General features: G+C 41.4%; 1 protein-coding gene across 1 annotated transcript; it reads left to right on the top strand.

The window, feature by feature from the left end:
- Positions 1–15422: 15422 nt before the first annotated feature.
- LOC104411488 (secreted frizzled-related protein 2-like) lies at positions 15423–18527 on the top strand. Its single transcript, XM_010021917.1, has 4 exons — positions 15423–15742; positions 16286–16455; positions 17331–17423; positions 18217–18527. The coding sequence occupies exons 1-4, from the start codon at positions 15456–15458 to the stop codon at positions 18525–18527; spliced, it is 861 nt and encodes a 286-aa protein (XP_010020219.1). The 5' UTR covers positions 15423–15455.
- The last annotated feature ends 1571 nt before the right edge of the window (positions 18528–20098 follow it).

Raw genomic sequence — 20098 nt, 5'->3', positions numbered from 1 at the left:
AGCCTTACTGAACTCATCTTACTTGGAAAAACCGTCAGACCGTCTGTTGAGAGGTGCCTCATCAAAAGGAGTCAGCTTCCTGGTGGGATAGATTGGTTAGACACTTCATGAGTTCCTCTTTCTGTCCATTTACTGTATTTTCCTGGGTGCTTAGTTCTTAATAATCTCTCAGAGGTAGGAAAATAAAGCGGCAAGCCTTTGGTGTAGAATTTCCATGTAAGATTGCTTGTCCTTGCTAAAGGTAATGTCTTTACAATTGACTAGTTCGATGTGGATTATTCCCAATGCAATATACCATTGTGTGTTGCTACTAAGTGAAAGAGTTGTGAAGGAATACATCCAAGTAATAATTGGAAAAGAAGTAAGAAATTACTTGGGTTTTTTGGGTTTTTTTTTTGCTTTAATAACCAACTTAAGCCAGAAGTTTTATCAAGGCACAGTTCTTTTTCAATGAATGTTAAGTTAAACACCGGTAAATATTAGCATTTGTTTGCAAATTGTGATGGGCATTGATTAACTGAGGTGGGCACTTAGACTAAATGGTGACAGAAACCTTGAATTATTGATGTATTTGAGAAGTCATTGAAAAATAGAGTTTCAGGAATGCATAAAAAAAAAAAAGCAGAGAATGTAATTTGAAACAAAACATTTTTCCACACTACATGTCACTGAGGAAGGCACACTTAAGAGTTGTACCCCATTTTGCAGTATTGACTTCCTGCTTGGACTACTCTTTTATGTTGAATAGGAACTAGAGTTTTTTACAGAACAGATGTTTTCTCTTAGGATCAAGCTCTGTGGTAGTCCTATAAGTCATGGGAGAAAAGTGCTTATTGGCGTTAGTAGGCTTGATAGAGCCAGTTAATGGGAAATGAAAATTGTCAAAAACTTCCTCAAAAATGCTCCTTCTGTATTTTAAACTTCAACATCGTAAATTCTAGCAAATATCTGAAGAGATAATGCAGATGACTCAAATGTTAGTGAGACTTCGAGGGAGCATTATTTTTCTTTGAAAAACTGCTTTGCATTTTCTTCATAAATGCCAACACTTCGGTGGGCATTTTCACTTCCCTTGCCTCTAGCTTTAGTGAAGTCAAGCCCTAAACCCCTCCTTTGGCTGAGGTGAGCTTTTCCCTCTCTTAGCACTGGAGAAGCAGCTAGCCCTCATGAGAAAGACATAAGAAGATAATGTTAGTTTTTCTAGATACTGGAGGAGTACAGAACTCTAAAAATAACTGAAGAGAAGACCTTGGTGCATGTGCCAGCCAAGACAGAAGTACTGCTGTGCTGTCTCATCAGCAAGCAGTCCGTAAGGTAGAATAATAAACGTGGAAAGTTTGTCACATCTTGGCAAGATGTTTCCGTGAAGAGGTTGAAATCTGCAGAAACAGCTCCAAATAGCAATAGTAATTATCAGTATAAATATCTCATTAAAAGAAATGAGAGGTGAAAGCAGAAATATTTAGCATGGGAGGCAGCTGCTGCTTCAAAGGGAGAGACAATGTTTCCTACGGTTTTATTTGCTATTTCTACTGGTGCTAAGCAACTCAGGAATAAGGACCCGATTTCTGTTTGCCTTAGAGAAATGTAAATACCTTTTGCATGTACTTGAAATGTACTGTGACAAATAAAGGTAGGGCTGTTGTCTTTTACACAGCAATGGTCTTATTTTCCCTATGTGTATTCCCAGTTTTATCATCACTCCTGAAAATAATGTTTTCTGTTTAAGGGAACTATGTGAAACTTAATACTGTAGGTACATTTCATGTGATGTGAGGTGCTGATGTAGTTTATTTGGGAAGTCAGACCACTGATGCGAAACTTTCTCCCATTTTCCAAACTTCAAGTCAGCCACAGAGCTGATCTGATTGTACTACTGCCACCTAATTATTTCTTACAGCATCTTGGATTTTACCAGACATCTCTGCTTTGTTCTGAAGGACAAGATTTCAGTCCTTAAATGCAGTTGCAATCCTCTGCCTGCTTTTAAAAGCCAAAGCCAGATTGACAGTCATCAAGCATTTGTAACTTTGAGTTGAACATGGTGAGCTACCAGAGTTCTAGTAGGATATATGGGACCTTTGGCCTGAAAACCCACATGCCCACTGACTGTTTGAGCAAGATTGTCCCCATTTGTGTTAGTCTTCATTGTACTGAAGACTCATCGTTGGCGTTGAATTTCAATGATGTGTTGTTGTGGGCCAGCTGTGGCACACAGTTCCACTTTTTCATTATTTGGGGGTTTATCTTGGGTTTTTACAGGATAACGCTGATACAAGTGCTAGTATGTGTCCTACAAAATGTTTTCAGAAGATCCACTTTGTTCTTGATTTGGAACTATCAGGCATATGAGCTGGGTGGGATTCTTTGAGTTTTCTACTTTCTGATCTGCTGTTCACATACATATAGCAGATGCTTCTGATCTGCTTCAGCTAAGGTTGTCAGAGAACAAAGCATCTGTTAGATGCTATCATTCACTGGATCTTGGTATGAAATACTCCTGCAGGGTGTTAGATGGTGCCTGCAGGTACCAGGGGAAGAAGAGAGGCTCATAACACCTGCCGTCTCTGGTGATTAATTCTCTATCTCGTCAATACAACGTAGGGCAACTGGTTGTGTAAGTCAAATAATACCAGAAGCCGTTTCATAGACTACACACTTAAAATCTAAGAATTCAGAAGCATGAGGTGGAGGAAGATCAAGGGAGGAGATTTCCATTAGACAGGCACTCTTTGAAACTCCATGGACCACCAGTTCATGAGCAGCTCTTGTGCACAGATTTGCAGCGTTCTGGGATAGTAACATAATGATCTAAAAACTGCATTGCCACCTAGCAACCACATGGAGCTCTCAGGCATGGGAAAGATGCGTGCTTTTTAGCTACCAAGAACAGCATCCCTCTGCAAGGAGGTAAGTGGGACAAGGAAAGTAATTTAAGGATTCATGATTTTTGAATGCCATTATCCTGCTTTGCAAACAGAGCTCCTTTATGCTTAACCTCGTTGTATTTCCATGCTGCAGTTTTCTAGTTCACCCAAAGTGAAGCACTCCATTGCTTCCTCAGTAAGCAGTGAGGTACGTTTCCCAGCTATGTTCGAGTGACCCAGGCATGCAACTTTCATATTCTTCACTGAAATATTTTGAATGTGCTGTTATCTTTGAGAGGGAAAAGAGGCAACTATGAAGCAACCAAATGAAATGTAGTGAAAGAAATTGCTCAGGTCCATTTGGGAGTGCTCTCAGTTTTCCAGTGCAGTGTCCTGGGGGCATGTGCTTGCAGGGAGCAGGAAAGGTCTCTTGCTGTGTTTGCATGGTGCCTGAAGCCATGAGCCCTCATTTGAGTGACACTCATGGTACTGACAACCAAAGACTGCCACCTCATCCAATTCAGTCTGACATTAATGAGAAATTCATTGTTATTATTATAACAGTAATATTATAATGGGTTATAACAGTAAAATTACAGTGCTCGGAAAACGATGGGCATTCAGTCCACTGGAGGCCTGGGCCAAGACAGCTTTTTTCCAGGCATTTTAAGAGCCCCGTTTGTCCATGACAAGTGCTTCTGCTGCCAAGTAGTGCCACTTTGGCAGGTGTCCAACCATTTTGCTGTTCCTAGGAAACTCCTTACGTTTTGGGTTTGAGTCAAGGTTGAATTTCCTTTTTCATAAGAATGGTAGTGTGCTAGTGTAAGGAAAGAAAATATGGCCAAGAAGTGTAACCAGGAAAACATTAACTAAAGTTTTCTCTAAAGCAAGCCCATTTCAAGGTGTAGGATAACATTATCAAGTAAAGGTCAGCTACAAGGAATCAAAATTGCTACTCGGGAAGACTCCTGAACCGTGGCTGGAGTAACCAAATATTCTTGGTTGGAAGTTGAACTCTTAAAAGAATCCCAAGCAGACTTTTAGTTTAATGCAGAAAATTACCATAGTATAAACTCTGAATAAAGAGGAAGTATGACTGGTGCACGAATGTCTGCTGCTCCTGAAGGCTCCTTTTTAAGAACACATTTGCATATTGATGAAGGAAGCACAACGCTGCAGGGAACTTCCCTGGAAAACATCCTTCAGAGGTGTAGGTTTAGCTAGAAATACGTGTGTTTCATCTTGTTGGAATAAGGTGGTCAAATCAGGCAAATGTTTGATTCCATTTAAATGATTACGTTAAATACAAGGTGTCTTCGGTGAGTGTGTTAGCTAGGGGTTCTTAATTCTGGATTTCGAGTCAAAAACGTAGCCACAGGGAGATCCATCTCAGGGGTTCATCATAGTCCCAACAGTCTCAATCTGTCCGTGTCATTACTACTGTCAACACAGTTTACATAGGTGATAATGAGTTCCTTGCCTATGTGTTTTATCACACAGGTTTATGTTATTTCCCTTTATGTGGCACCTTTTTCATCGAGGGCAATGACTAAGTCTTCTCTAGGAACATGTTAGGATGTTTTTACCAGAAAAGATTACAGTTCCTGCCCCTAAGCTCTTGCAGAAGGTGGCAACTATGTGATCACTACAACAAGGCAGAGTGTAGAGCATGAAAGCACTGTGTCATGGTTGTGGTATCCAAAATGATTTGGTGTAGATGCTATAGATCCCTCTCCCCACATCTGTCAGAGATGCCTTTGTTGCTTGTGTTCTGGCTGGCTGGCTGGAGACTGGGTGCCTTGCTGCAGTGGGAAGTGCTCTGGGCTTGCACATGCAAGCCTGTGGGAGCTGCGTTGGACACGTGGGCTCTGCACTGGCAAAGTCACCAGGGCTGGGAGTGTTTCCAGGTGCTGACCTGCCTGCTCTGTTAAATCACTAACACAGTTATGGCCCGAGGCAGCTGCAGTCTTCCTGCAATTCCCCCAGCACAGCTGAGGAGCTGGTAGTGGTTGGATGCTGTTCCTAAGGTCAGTGGGATGCCATCAGCCAGCTTTAGAGGGTAAGAGGCTTTCATAGCATTGGGATTGGGCAGTTTCTTGCCAGCTGGAGTTCTCAGATTCAGCAAACTGCTCCAGGCATGGTTAGTGTATCAGCACAGACATGGGGACAGAGCCAACAGTGGCTGGAAAATTGGGCTCACCCCAAAGTGATGGGTGTGTACGCTGTAATGTCTCTGTGCTGTTGTCCTCTAGCCATGAGATAATACAAATGCAGCCTTTGTGCAGTAGCTGTTTGGGATGTGTGTGTGATGGTGAGCTCTGCTGTAGGGGTTGTGGAAGCATCCCCGGGGGCTCCCAGAGGTTTGGCTGCCACGGCCAGGGGCCAGCTCAGAGCTGATGCAGCCAAAGGCAGCCCCTTCCCCATGGAAACCCCAGGGGGAGGCTTCCAGACGCTGCAGGGCCAAACCCTGGCTGGGGAAGCTGCTTCCAGCTGAGGCTCTTGCCTTAGCCCTGCCTGTGCTGCAGCTCCCCACACCCCACAGCTCTGTGCCCTGAGCCACCACCACCCGCGGGCTGATGTCCCAGCCTGACTTATCTCTATCCCCAGGGATCCCACACACACCCAGGGCTGGGGCTGTCCCTGGCTGCCCCCCACCTTCTGCCCTGACCTAGATATGGTTGTTTACTTCAAATTAGGGTCAAGTGGAAGCAATTTATTGGCAGTGATCCAAAATAAAATGGAATCAGTACATATTTTTGCTGCCATTTGGCAAATCTACTATAAGTCACTGTGAATTCCTATTTGTTTTTAACAGGATTTGGACCAAGTGTCATAACATCATTTGCCCTAATGAAGTTTTTCATACATGATGCATGTGTGCCAAGGGTAATGATGAGTTAGGAAAGTAACTGCAAGAGAGCACAGATTTCCTTTAAACAAAGAAAAGACAAATCAGGAGGATTTTTCAAAGTTATTATTCATACTTTAAATAAACAATCAGACTCAGAGAGGGGTAAAACTGCAGCAGTGAGGATACTGTGAATGCTGAGATCGAGTCTTGCCTGCTGGCTGAGTGGGAGGGCAAAGTCACCAGGGTACAAATAAACTGTGCATCCCATGTCACGTTACGGGCTTTAACATGACTTCTCTTACAGCTTCCAAACACTCTGGTAATGCTGTACACTGAAGTTGCTGAATTACCAGGTGTGAAACTATGGCCTCACATAAACAAGTGAGTATTTGGAGACTTTGTAAAATGAGTGGGATTCTCTTCACAAACAGCTCGCTATAACTATAATTACTACAGCTACTCAGAATTGCCATTTTAAACCTCTAAAACAGAACATTAACTACTTTTCCTTAGGTTTCTCAATGAATTTTATAGCTTTTTATGCTTTATGGCTGGATTAGCAGTTTTGATCACCTGGATTTGATGAGGTTAATGTTATGAATTTACTGCATGTCTTCCAGCCTTTGAATTGCTTTCCATAACTAGCACCATTTGGCACCATTAAAGTACTTTGAGATATGAATTATTTATAGAAAGGGAAAATTGGCTTTGCACTGTAACCTCAGATTTTAGCAGGGGGTAAGCACGACTCCCATGAGAAAATGCTGAGCAAAGGCTGAAGAGCCAAGCCGAGCATGCGGAGAGCATCACTGTGCCCCCAGAATTTTGCCTTAATATGCCAAATTCATACCAGAGGGTGTGTAAGGGCTCCCCTAGGGTTAATAAATTCTTCTCTAATATGGTGATGTGACATCTTCAGCTGATTCATGTATCCTTTGTGATCAGTTAGTAGGTTTAAAGAAGACTAAATCTCTTTCTTCTTGTCCAGCAATGTTAGGCCTTAAAAAACATGGGCATGGCAGTGAGGGTGGTTATGAAGAGCCTGTACCAGAAATGGTCCTTTCCTCTTGGAAAGGAGAAAAATGAAAACTTGGAAGTACACCAATCTGAAGTACCCTCGTGTTTCTGTGTTAGCTTTTCTGTGTGTATCTATCCAAGCAGTGTTCTTAGCACATAAATCAAATGCCACTAATCCTTAAAAAAAGAAATAGCCAAGTGAATGTTCTCACATGTATGGGCATGGACACAAACTGGCTTCTGCCACTGGAGTGCAGGGAGGGAACAGCTGTGTAAGGACTCCAGTAAGCACGGGGAGAGAAGTTGTTCCCTTTAAACTTGGCATATGCACCTGCAGCATCCCTTGCTAGCCAAGACATTAAGATGAGGGTATTTACTCAGCCAACTGTATGGCAGGGCAAAGTACCTTCCATACTGAATCCTTTTTTAACATCATGTTCCCAAACCAAACATTTCTATATAACCTCCTGAAAGATAATTCACCAGAAAGAGTGGAATGGGTGGCCTGTTTAGATTGGCCACCTCTGTCAGTCTTACTCAGATCAAGATATGCCATTAGAACTGCACTGACATCAATAGGATGTATTGTAACACTCAGCAGAAGCAAAACGGGCAGAATTTTGGCTTTCAAGGTATAATAATGGGCCACAGAAACTGTCATTGCCTTCCTTGGGTGCAGGATCAGCCTGTCAATAATTCCAGTACTTCTGTTTCATTTTTCTAGAATATTAGGAAGAAAAATGCTATTCAGCATAAGCAAGGATGGCAAAATCTGATGGGGGAGAAAAAAAGAGAAAAGAAATACAGAGCATTTCCTCACACAACCAAGTGCTCAGGTTGGTATCACTCTCCAGTACTTGGTAAAAATATTTTTCTCAGTAAACAAAACAAGCTCTCCTGCCCTAGTACATTTAACATTAGTAATGCTGTAGTAGAGATACAACAAGGCTTATGGGGAGTGGTGATAGCTTTTATCAGACAGGCACAACCAGGGGAAAAAAGCTGAAGAAGCTGTCAGGAAAACATGCTCCTTTTGAGGTCTGAAATTAGAGCTGCAATCACAAATCTTTTGTCTCTGGATGCTCCTGAGTCTAATTTCAAAATACCTTCCCCTCTAAACTATTTGCCCCTCTATGGTTTCCATAATGAAAAGAGTCTCCTGTGGATACAGTTATCAATCTCTGGCCACTGCAATCAGCATGAAACCCTTAATGCTATTTAGAGAATGAAAACGGTTCCTAATAAAAAAACCCAAAACAAAACAAAACAAGCCCCTTCTGATTAATCCTAAATTTAATTATTTCTTTAGTTCTCCCTCGCTGAGGGAGAGAGAATTAAACCACAGTTTTAAAGACGGTTTAGGTACTGTTTGATTTTGAGCCATTTCTAAATGAGTGCTCTATATTTTGTCCTTATTTATTCAGCTCTTGCTGTTATTGTAGCTATTTAGGATGGATTTATCTCCATTACATTTCCTGGTAGCGTCACTGGAAGAAAATGATTGCCCTGGGATGAAGGTAAAGGGTTGTGAAAGCCAAATGACATTACAACATTTCACAGGCAGGCTACACATGGTCTGCATCCAGATTAGCAAATGGGTGATGGAGTCATGGACCCTCTAATCCTGGCCTGCAGGCTGAAGGGCTGTGCCTATGTTTTTAAATCCAAGTAGGGTTTAATCATTAGGGTGGAGACTTCTTTATCTGTGAACTTCTCTTCAAGATAGGGTAATAGAAACCAAATGTCTTTGATCTCAACAGAGGCAATGTGTGCAACACAAGCCCCAGTGAAAGGGAAGGAACCAGAGCACACAGAGCATTTCCCCACACAACTGAGTGATCAGGTTGGTATCACTCTCTGTATGGACTTTGTAAAAATATTTTTCTCTCTTAGCAAACAAAACAAGCTCTGCTGACCTACTACATTTAACATTAGTAATGCTGTAGTAGAGATACAATGAGGCTTAGGGGGAGCGGTGATAGCTTTTATCAGACAGGCACAACCAGGGGAAAAAAGCTGAAGAAGCTGTCAGGCAAACAAAGCCTGGGCTGCTATGTGCAGTTATAACATCGGATGCTGAGAGCCTTTCCTCTGGGTGGCTGGGGTATATAGAACTTAGATGCAAAGTACCTCCAAGCAACTTAAAAGGGACAGGCTCCAGGCATGCTGGAGTCAGCAGAGCACTCACCCATGTTTTTATGTGCTTAACTGATAGAGCTATCTCCAGTGACAGCCAGAAGCCAGACATAATTTTCAAGACTTAATGTGTTCTGTCTTATCTTGATGATAAGTATACAGGCCACAGACAAAGAAAGAATCAGGGGGAATAGACAAGATGACCCTGTTTACTTTCTCAATGGACTACAAATAGTTGGTATGTACTTGCTGTTTACTTGTAGCCCAAACAGCTGTTCCTCTCCTCCTTATAGAACAGTCTTGAGTCTACTTGTATTCCCTTTTGTTCACACAGGTTTGGAAACAGTTTGGTGTGCTCTCCATTTAACCTCACTTTTTATTTCATTTGGAGCTGCTCATGATGGAGCTGCATGATGGGGACTCAGCTATGACAGAAATTTGATAGAGAGAAAACCAGCATCAGGCCAGCTGTCAAAAGACTGCCCAAACTGCTGAAGTCTAAAAGAAACAGGAGCAAGAATTGTGCCTGAAATATGTGAAACTCCATTTGCCAAATGGATCTTCCACAAAATGAAATTAGAGCAAAACTAAATTGAAACCCAGTAAAACTGACTAAAAACTAAACAGACAAATAGGCAGAATCAGTCCCACCAGCAAATCAATACCAACTGAAAAGAAAAATCCTAAGAAGTTTGATTTTTTTACCTGGGGGGGAACAGAGAAGAGGGGCTATTACTCCTGGCTCTGTGTGGAATGTGCTCATCTGGTACATGATCAGTAGTGTAAAACCCTAAATTCAGACAGACTGTATTTTGCTCCCACCTGAAAGCAATCATTTGGAATTCGCTTGCCCCTGCAGCAAAACCAGCATCTTTGAGCCTGCTGCACTGCTCATGATTGAAGAGCAAAATTCCACTTTCTTAATGAGAATCATGCCAGGGCTTCTCTCCTCCTTTCAGCTACCTTTAAAGCACACAGCTTCAGACAGTATTTAGCGAATACAATGTTCACTGTAAGTCCCTGCTGTGCAGCACACGTGATATGGCCTGAACGCAGTTTTATGAACATGCCAATAGTAAGTTAGTACAGAATTTCAGTTCTTCCACTAAAACCACTTTACACAACTTGTCCTGCTCTGCAGTGACAAAAATACTGCTGGGCTGGAGACCTGAAAGCTGGATGGGTCAATGAATATTGCAATGGCAAGACTCAGGGTTGTATGCCTGCGTTAGCTGCTAGCTGGTTAGCAAGTCATCTAATCTCCCTGTGCCCTTCCTCCATCCCTGACTTACTCAGCCTACTTAGGAAATGCTACTTACCCAGGTTTCGTATAGTATTCAGTACCCTTATGCCTTTAGGTGACACTGGTGGAATCTGTGTGGGTACTCACATGCCTCCTCTTTGCTCTTGTAGCATCTGAATGCTACACATTTAATGTCCAGCATGACCCTGGCACTGTTAACCAGGACAGGGTATGTGTGGAGGAGTACAATGCAGTGGGGTTAAAGCTTCCACAGCAAGCTTCTGGCAGGGTCAGGAACTAACTTTGGGACACCCAAAACATCGACTTTCTCTTTGACTATTAAAACAAACTTTCCTGTGAGTTATTTGATTGATAGTAATAAGGACAGAGCTCAGCATGCCAGAGCAGTGAGCCTTTAACAATTTGCATTACAGATTTATAAGGAAATACAATATTCCTGCCCTTTAGAAATTAAAGGAATGCTAAAGCCATTGTGAGAAATAAATTAACGAGGCCTTTTCAAAACCATCTGTGACTCTTCCTCTGCAGATACCATCGTGGCCTAATTGTTTTTTTCATAAAGCAAAGGACACGTCATGAAATAAATCCTGCCCTGCTCAGTAATGATGCTGGTCCAGCAAAGCTGTCATCAGAGCGAGGACCGCTGCTCCACAGCCTTCGTTTGTGACCTTCTTTTGTGGGTGCGCGGTTACAAGCTTTGATCTTTGTCTAGAGCCTTGCACCTCTGCAATTAAACTCCAGATAAAAATGACTTCAGGTGAATATTGCAACAGATGCATAGATTAAAACCAAAAATGCCTACGTCTGCTAGTTTGCTCTCAAACTGCTACTTTCTTTGAAGAAAAAATCAGCCCCATTTCTTGCTGGGGTCTGATGGGTGGCTCCTGGTTAATCTCTGTCTGTCTCCCTAGTAACAGTCAAAGGAGTCGGCACAGAGGTGGTGGGCAGGGAGCAAGCCTCCATCTGCTCTGCCTGTTATCAGGGTCCATCAGCAGGTGACTGTTGCTCATATCCAGGAAAAGTGAGGCCAGCCAGTGGCTGGGGGAACAACCACACAGCTTTCTTTAGGAGCCTCAGAGCGCGTTAGCTGGACTCCAGGTTTCCAGAGGGAAGTTTCTCTAAACCCTCAGGTCTTGTATTTTATGCTGTCTCTGCAAAATGTATGCAGAGGCTGCTGCTAAACTAGTCTCTTTTCTTTTCCCTGTTTAGACAGTCTTTATTCAACCAACCTCTACACACATATATCACTGTGATTAGAAATACTGTGCCCCACCAGCTTTTGTGTAATTTGAATGCTTAGCTGGTGTGGCAACAATAGATGAGTTTATTGTTCCCAAAAGCGAGCTGTGTGCATATTTGCCTGATACTTTTTTCCACACCATGTCAATGAACAGCTGAGAGTTTTCAAAAAAGGTGACTCTGTGGCACAGCAATGTGTGTGCTGCAGCTCATGCCCCTGCTGAGGAGACAGGATCTGACTGACTTGAAGCAATGGCAATCTACTTTACATGTTCATTTTTAATAACTGCTCTGCAAGACTCCTGCTAAAAATGATACATGACTTGCTGTCAAACAGAGCTTCAAGGTAACATCTGCTCATGAAGAACATCAAAATAATTAAGCCTGAACAGAAGCGTTAGCCACAGTCCTTTGCTTAAAAGTGCTTGTGAATGTAGCAAAAGGAAGTGTCAAATCACCAAATTCCTTGGTAAATGACACAGAAAATGGCACAGGATAAGGCATTTGACCCAGCTAACATCTTGAACCCAGTGACTGTCAGAAGACAGAAGAATCAGAAGCTCCCATAAATGATGCTCTTCCCTTACCAAAAAAAAAAAGCTAACAAAAATGACTGAATGACAGATTCTGCCCTGGTTTCATATCCAGCTTAACCCAATGCACTCACAGGTGTCCAGCAGAGGCATTTGCGCACATTTTGTACTCAGATCTGATGCTGATCCTTCAGCCCTTGAGTGAGCTTCACCATTCCTGACAAACATGTAGTCTTGATACTCCTGGGCAAATGGCTACTCTGGTCAAAATAGCAAGGAAACAAGAAGAAACAGAAGCAAAGCAGGTGGCTTGCCATTCTTCTGATGGCCTCCACATTCTTGAATCCTCTAGGCTCTCCACTGAAGCACCTTGACAGATGTGGCTGAGCAGTGGTGTGCTCCTTCCTGTCCCAACTGAGGCCTTAATCCTCCTGCATGGTCAGGCCCTCAGCCTCCAATGACACCACTGTACTCACATGGAGAAAACCTGTTTTCTTTAGCATTACAAAATGATGACCCACTGAAAGTCAGCTCACCAAAAGCAAAACACCAAAATATAGCTGGCCTTCTTTGAGCCATATCGGAGGCTAAAAGAATCTTTAAGGTACAACTCTGCAATGGCTCATAAATGAACTACCCCCTGTGAAGCCCTGGTAGGAAACTGATTCAGATGCACAATTATTTATTTCTAAGACAGTTCCTATGGAGACTAATTTGTCAGGAGAGGTATTAGCTCTTACTAGATCATATTCATCTCACACTCTCTCGTTATGCCTGTCTCCTTCTGTCCATCAGTGGTGGCCCAGAAGGAGCTCTCAGAATCATACCTGCTATGTCAGAAGCCAGCATGCCTGGTCTTGGGTACAGCCAGAGTTTGGCCTAGCATGGGATGGTTTGCAAGGCATACCATGGTGGGAAGAGGCACAGCAAGGCCCTTGGCAGCAGCGCAGAGCTGTTCTTTGCAGAGCAGCACAATAACCCCTCATTATCAGGAGTAACAGATTTGACTCAAGTTTTAGGGTCAATCAAGTTTTCTTGTAGGTTGTGAGGCAGTGACAGAGAAAAACATTTAAATAATTGAGAGACCAAATATTCTTTCTTAATATATATTTTATATCACTCAGGAATATGCATGCAATACCATGCCCCACATGCAACAGAAGGTTTTCCCTCTTCGGAGATCTTGCCACCTACTTTCAAATAGCAATCAAATGAGAAAAGTATTACAAAAGTATACTCTTAGGGTCAGAGAGGAATTTGATTGATTTCATAGAATTAAGGGGTGACTTAGTAAAGATGTCATCAATGCAGATGGATGTGGAAGCCTGCTGGAGAAGGGGAACACTCACATGTGGAGTCCAGTTTCACTCCAGTTGCAGAACACCGAAGTGACGCTCAGGTGAGAGACGTCAGGGTGTCTGCAAGATCTCTGGAGCCTGTGTGAGCTGAGCTCTGCACCCTGGGCATAGGAGGTGAGGCTTACGGCTTTGCTCTGAGTGGAGTGAGAGCCAGATGGCACCAGGCAGCCACTCAGAGTGGCTGCACAGCTGGCTGGGCATGCAGGTCTGCCCTCTTCCTGTGCTGAGCAGCTTTGTGTCGTCACTTCATTGCAGACTGGTAGCAAGAGCAGCTATGAGAAAGTGTGGCCCCCAGGGATACCTGCATAGATTTAACAAGAACAGGACTTATATTGGGTTTTAGTAAAGTTCTTCAACTTCTTATGGAATACATGGAGCAGCTGGTAAAGGGATGTTACCATCAGGCCTAAATCGGCCCGGTTAGGTATTCAGTTCCTCTGCTTTGAAATGAGATAGAAGATACAGAGAAACCATGTTTATTGAAAAAAAACCCAACAAAACAACAACCAGAGCTGGCAACAAAAGATGAAAAGAAAAACTAACAATTCTTTTAAATACACCTTTAGTTACTAGAACCTTGCATGCTGTCATTTTTTCTGACTTACTTAAACAGATACTGTCATTTTCCCAGTAGCTTAAAGAAGACAGCTAAGGAGTCAGCGGCACTTTGTCATTGGTTTCAAAGATACTGGGATTAATAATCTAACATTTAGGTATAAACATGTAAATGATATGTACCACATTGTCTAAATGTGCTACATCTAGGTATAAGCACAAAAAGCTGCTGTTTCTGAAAAATGTATTTCAATCAAGCATCAGTAATACTAGATGATACACTATTATGAACATACTCATTTTAGCCTAATAGTCAAGCCAGATATTTTACAGTAGATCCACCTAATTATTATTAATATCTGAATATTTCTGTTAATAAAAATATTATTAAAAATGGAAATAAATATTAACACCCATAACTAATTGGAAACCTGTTTTCATCAAATGAAAAGTTTCCACAAAATGTTTTATTTAAATCTTCAACTCTTTTAACTAATAATCTGACTTTTCTATTCATAATAGGTAAACTACACATTACCCATAGCCACTGTCACATTAAGCAATTGCAGAGTTTCTCTATAGCAGAGCTGTTTGTCAGTACTGTACTAAGAACAGCAGTGAAGTACTCAGTCAGCAACTCTGTTAACTTTTCATTAAGAAAGTTAATATTACTTTTTTTTCTGTACTATGAAGAGAAATAGTACACGTCTGGTATAATTTGCTTTCATACAGCTTGATGTAATAATAACGTATTGATAAATAGGTGAAGCACTGCATTATTTGAGTAATTTTAAGTGTAGCCAGTTTCATTTGAAATAATAATAATGTTTCTCCATATGTGTACTGCCTTTTCATGCTGAATATATACCAACAGCTACAAGAGTCCTACAATATTAAATGCACCACTGAACTTGAATAAATAAAAGATGTAAGCTCTGTAGCCATCTGGTAGGCACATATCCCAATCAGCAAAACAATTCTCTATTTTCAGGTCTATTAAAATTAATACAAGTTAGGACCTTTAGCATGTAACAGGATAGGGATCCAAATTTCCAGACAAAACACTTGGTTAGTAGTGGGAGGCCGTCTCTTTTATAGTGCTTGACCAAAGAAAGTATCTCTTCTACATTGTAAAACAGTGGAAGAGACACAGGCAATTAGCACAAGCAAAACATTTTCACTTGATAAGTCAATCTACCCTGTTTTTTTCTGCCCTGTCAGCAGTGTCTGAAAACAAAGGAGACACAGCAGCCCCAGGAGACAGCTTGTCTGCCCAACCATTTTTCTGGGGATTTCTTAATTTGTTTTAGAAAGCACATAGCAAACCTTCTAGGTGTCAAAATTTAATATGCCACATAGCATGCTGCAGCCACTGACACCATGGGACACGTGAAAGTCTATACCAAACCTGTGTCTTCAGGGAACATACTTCTATACTTTGCCTCCACCTCCCTGGTTATCACAACGATCCCTTGAATAGGCAATAAGACCTGGTCTTGTCTCAAGTGATTTGATAAGCAATTGATAACCACAGTTCATTAAGCTCTTGGGATATATAAGCCACAAGGTTTCAGCAAACCCTGGCTCTTAGGGGCTTGACAGCTGCCTGCTCAGCAGCCCAGGAGTCACTGGAAGATGTTCTTGACTGCAAAAATACTTGTTTTTGCTGTGAGTGGTTTCCTAAGAGTGGCAACAGGCTTTGACATTGGATTATCCACGAAATGCGTAGTGATACCCAAGGAGATGGGCATGTGCCACAAGATTGGATACTCCGAAATGAGGCTTCCCAACCTGATGGGACACACCAGCATGGCAGAGGTTATCCTGAAATCCACCACCTGGCAGCACCTTGCGCACACAGACTGTCATCCTCACGTGAGGACATTCCTGTGCTCCCTGTTCTCACCCATCTGTTTAGATACGTAAGTACCACAGCACAGTACAAAACTCCAGCTTTTATTTGCCAGAACAGGGGTCAAATGAAATGAATGTTTATCATAATCTAAAGGCAATCTCCACTTTTTTTGAAGTAATTCTAACTTTTTTGTACTCATCAGAAAGAAAAGTACTGAAAATGTGTTCCACTTCCACTTTAGTTTGCCTTGGGAAAATGAATGCTGTTGTCAAGGGATATCAGGTTTTATTTTGTTACAGTTAAAACTTTACTCTTGTTAATTCAGGGTTGAAGCACTTATTGTGAATAGAATCAGGCTCATGCTGAAGCTTTTTTCAGGTTGTAATAAAAGAATTTTAAAAACTGTGACTTAATCCTGCAAGCTCAGTGGAGTCCATACGCAAACCACTCACATAGTTTGCACAGCTGCCATTTCTAGAACTATATTATTATTGAAAGATGCTAAATATCAGTGCAGATGATGTACTTTGCACAGAAATCACTGTTGCAATAGTTTCTGCTATCACTGGTGAATTCAAGTGATTCAGCCTGGTATTTCCTCTGGCCACAGGTTTATCCATCCTTGTAGGAGTATGTGTGTTGCTGTCCGTGACAGCTGCGCCCCTGTGCTCGCCTGCCATGGACACCCCTGGCCTGACAGTCTGGACTGCAATCGATTCCCTGCAGATGAGGACATATGCCTGGCATCTCTCACAAAGGAATACAAATACTTGCAAAAAGGTAGCGGGAGGATGGTGTAGGGGAGGGTGGCCCTACACTGTGTTCCTGGGAATGAAGGAGATAAAGGGGACACTGCTCACAGGCAGTCTGGATTTTATAAGTGGAGTCATGTCTATCTGTACTGTTCATGCAGATGGCAGGGGAAAATGTTGGAACTTGTAGAGTGAGCTGCAGCAGACCTCAGCATCACTTTAAAAAAGAAAGTGTAGATATGCTTAGATAGTAGAGGAAGGCAGTTACCACCTTGCACTGCTGTGGGCAGTATCATAGCCAAGGTAGCACACTGTGTTTGATTTAAGTCTTTATAGACTTATCAATGGCCCTTATCACAAATAAATTTACATATAGGATAAATTGATTCTCATATCAGCTTGGAAAAGTTGGAATGATTTATTATCTGATTTTTTGGGTTTGTTTTTTTTCTAAAACAGAGATATAGTGACAATAATGTTCAACTATTCAGATGTACTCAGGCTTATTAACTTCTGCAGAAAACAACAGGACTTGATTGCTGCTATCACACCCAAATTCATGTATTCACAATCCTAGTGCAGCTGCATCCAGGGTCATAGATAGAATCAGCCACCTAACCCCTTTCCCACCCACTTCAGCAGTATTAAAAACAATACTGTATTTGTTACTGTATTTGATGCTGATAATTGAGCTCGTCAGTTCAAACAAGGACTGAATGCACATGAAAAATTAAACTTTTTCATCCCTAGCCATGTTTTCAGAGACTTGCTATGTTATCACTGACCAGTTGTGTATTTTCTCTGTCATCCCTGTGGTTAAACAGTGGGCTCTCAGCTTTGACAGCAGAAAATTAAACCAAAGATTCTAAAACGTAATGATGACACTTGGTGATTTCTCAGCAGACCTACCAAAGCCTGCCTGCCAGACCTGCCCAGCAGTGGAGGAAATCTTTACGTACAAGAGAGTTCTCGAAGTTTTCTGTGACAGTAACTTTGGTAAGTCCTTGCTAATATGGCTGCTATTAAAAAGACTAACAACTCTCCTTCTAAAATGTTTTAAAATTAGGATTACAATAATGACCATTTCTGCTGTAATTTAAAAGGATTAAGAGTTTGGCTTTTAACTTTGGATTGTTTTTCAGAATATGTTCTTTCAAATCAAAATATAAGGAGGATTTATTTCTCATGAAAGATTCATCAATGATCTAGTTTACAAGCAAACAGCTCTTCTGTTCTTGTTTAGTTGGCTACATTGTGGGACAACATGCTTTATGGAAAATATTTCTGGCAAAAGCAGCCAAATAAGCAGGTTTGCCTTTTATTAGTGGTTAAACCCAAAATAAAGCTGTGGTATTTTACTAGTGAACACTGTGTCCTTGCCACTTGTGTGCATGAGTTTTTCATAATACAAGGCTTACTGAAAAGAAGACTCAAAAATCAGATCAGTAAAAGAAATTCTTACTTGTGATACAAAACCAACATCAACAGATTTTGATATCTAATTATCCAAAAAGCCTGACACGCATGATGATGATAAAAATACATTACTCACTTTTGTGAAAATATTTTTTCCTAGTTGCCTAATTCAGTGAAAAAGATCTTTACTACATAACCTCCATTTTTAAACAATGTTTTAAAAAGTATACTGCTGCTAGAGAAGGCCTTGCCATACCCTATCAGCATAAGTTATGATGTCATTTTTAAGGAATCATCGTGCTTTTATTGGTAGTATTTCTTTTGGTGTTCGAATAGATGGAGTCACTCACACATTTCCTTTTTTTTTCCTTAGCAGTGAAAGTAAAGCTGTCCAAGAAAAGAACAGTATTTGGTGACCAAGAGTATAACATTGAATGCCAAGTGGAATTCATTACCCAGAGCTCACTCTTGCCTTATGAAACTCAGAGTATGATACAACAGTGGCTGTTTGTTAATGAAAACTGTATGCAAAGGATGACTCTGAGCCACCGTCCCATGGTGTATCTCCTTGTGGGGAATATTGAAGAGGGCATCATTTTAGTAAAACAAGTTTATCGTTGGCAGAGGAGGGACTCCCAGCTGACTTTGGCCACTCAGAAGTGGAGATACCATAAATGCTTGTAAATATTTATCACATTATTTGTAAAAAGATGATTATACTTCTCATGCCAAACCTACCTTGTAAATAGGAATGTATTATAAGTGGAATGTAAAGTCTTAATTTCTTTTAAAATTGTATTATAAGTTGAACTTAAAGCCCAGTGTTATCAGGCCTCCTTTCTGTAGTGTTACAGCTAATCACGTGAAGTTTGAATTTGGTCAACCATGTATAAATATTTCTTTGAGTTATTGCAAAAAAATTTTGTACTATGTGCAAAACCTAGCATAAAACAGTTTTAATCCAGCTGGCTATCTTTAATATATATTTCTATGCCATCCACGCTGCCATTTTCTCCAGTTACCTAAATTTTCCCTTGCTTAATATATCATTAACCCACATAATTTTCTCCCATTAGAGTATTTTAAAGAAAGGCAGCCCTCTGCTGGTCGCTTTTGCCGGAATCAAAGTGGAATAAATAGGAATAAGTAACTAAACACGATGTGGTTGGCCACAGCCACAGGATTTTGTCACTATGTGTCATTTTACAGTGACAGAGCTGATAGTGTTCAACTGGAATCACAATTAGGTCCCTGCTACTAAAAGGTCCCTTTTCGTTTTCAGACGCATTACAAAAGCCAATGTATAAACATTACCAGTTGTCTAAGTGGTCTTCAGGGGATTAATGGAATGATAATATTCAAGAAGAGTGAAATATTACAGGTGCCACATGATTAACGTCCTTATTGTCAGTGCACTAATACTAAAGACTACATGAAGATGGACAGACCTTGACTTAATTTTAGTTTTATAAATGTGCACAATTAATTTTAGTTTTATAAATGTGCATAATAGACATAACAGGTAATTGATAATACTCAAATTAGAAGCTATTTCAGCAATACAGTGTCTATTGTGGTCATATTTTCTTGAAACAAATATGGCAAAGTTTATGGTCAGTAGGTTTCTAAAACTCCCACCTGTACTGACCTGGGTTCCACTTATGTCCTCCTTAAGTGCAGGTTTGTATGCATGCTCCTGAAGGCACCTGCTCCATCACTTTCTACCATGAACTGGAAAACTAGTAGAAAGTGAGGGGGAAAATAAGTTGACGCAACCTATATTCAGTTTATATTGTATAATGAAGTCACTGCTTAGCAAAAAGTAGGTTGTTCCAAAGCTCAGTTCATTTGATCCTGCTGCGTCTGTGTTGGTTCCTGCAGGAAAGGTGGTAAATATTTAAAGGCTGCTGGCTGCTAGACGCATGCCGGCTGCTGCTGGAGGGCTCTCCGGAGGCTCCTCCTCAGCGGCCCGGTGGGCTGTGACCCCCCCGACTGACAGGCTGAGAGAGCGGGGCTTGTTCAGCCTGGAGGAGAAAAGCCTCCAGAGAGATGTTAGAGCTGTGGCTGCCCCATTCCTGGCAGTGTTCAAGGCCAGGTTGGACACAGGGGCTTTTGGAGCAACCTGCTCTAGTGGAAGGTGTCCCTGCCTGTGGCAGGGGGTTGGAACTGGATGATCTTTAAGGTCCCTTCTAACCCAAGCCATTCTGATTCTATGATGACATGCTCGGGACAAGCTTCTGGTTAGTCTGTAAAAA

Source organism: Nestor notabilis, unplaced genomic scaffold, assembly GCF_000696875.1.
Source record: "Nestor notabilis isolate BGI_N333 unplaced genomic scaffold, ASM69687v1 scaffold28110, whole genome shotgun sequence".
Lineage (NCBI taxonomy): Eukaryota > Metazoa > Chordata > Aves > Psittaciformes > Psittacidae > Nestor > Nestor notabilis.
This window is presented reverse-complemented; position numbering and strand designations above follow the sequence as displayed.

Excerpts from the sequence above, each read along its gene's own strand:
- LOC104411488 (XM_010021917.1), top strand. The coding sequence starts at position 15,456 with ATGTTCTTGACTGCAAAAATACTTGTTTTTGCTGTGAGTGGTTTCCTA. Across the intron at positions 16,456-17,330 it reads ATACAAATACTTGCAAAAAG|ACCTACCAAAGCCTGCCTGC; the intron begins GTAGCGGGAGGA and ends ATTTCTCAGCAG. Across the intron at positions 17,424-18,216 it reads TTTCTGTGACAGTAACTTTG|CAGTGAAAGTAAAGCTGTCC; the intron begins GTAAGTCCTTGC and ends TTTTTTCCTTAG.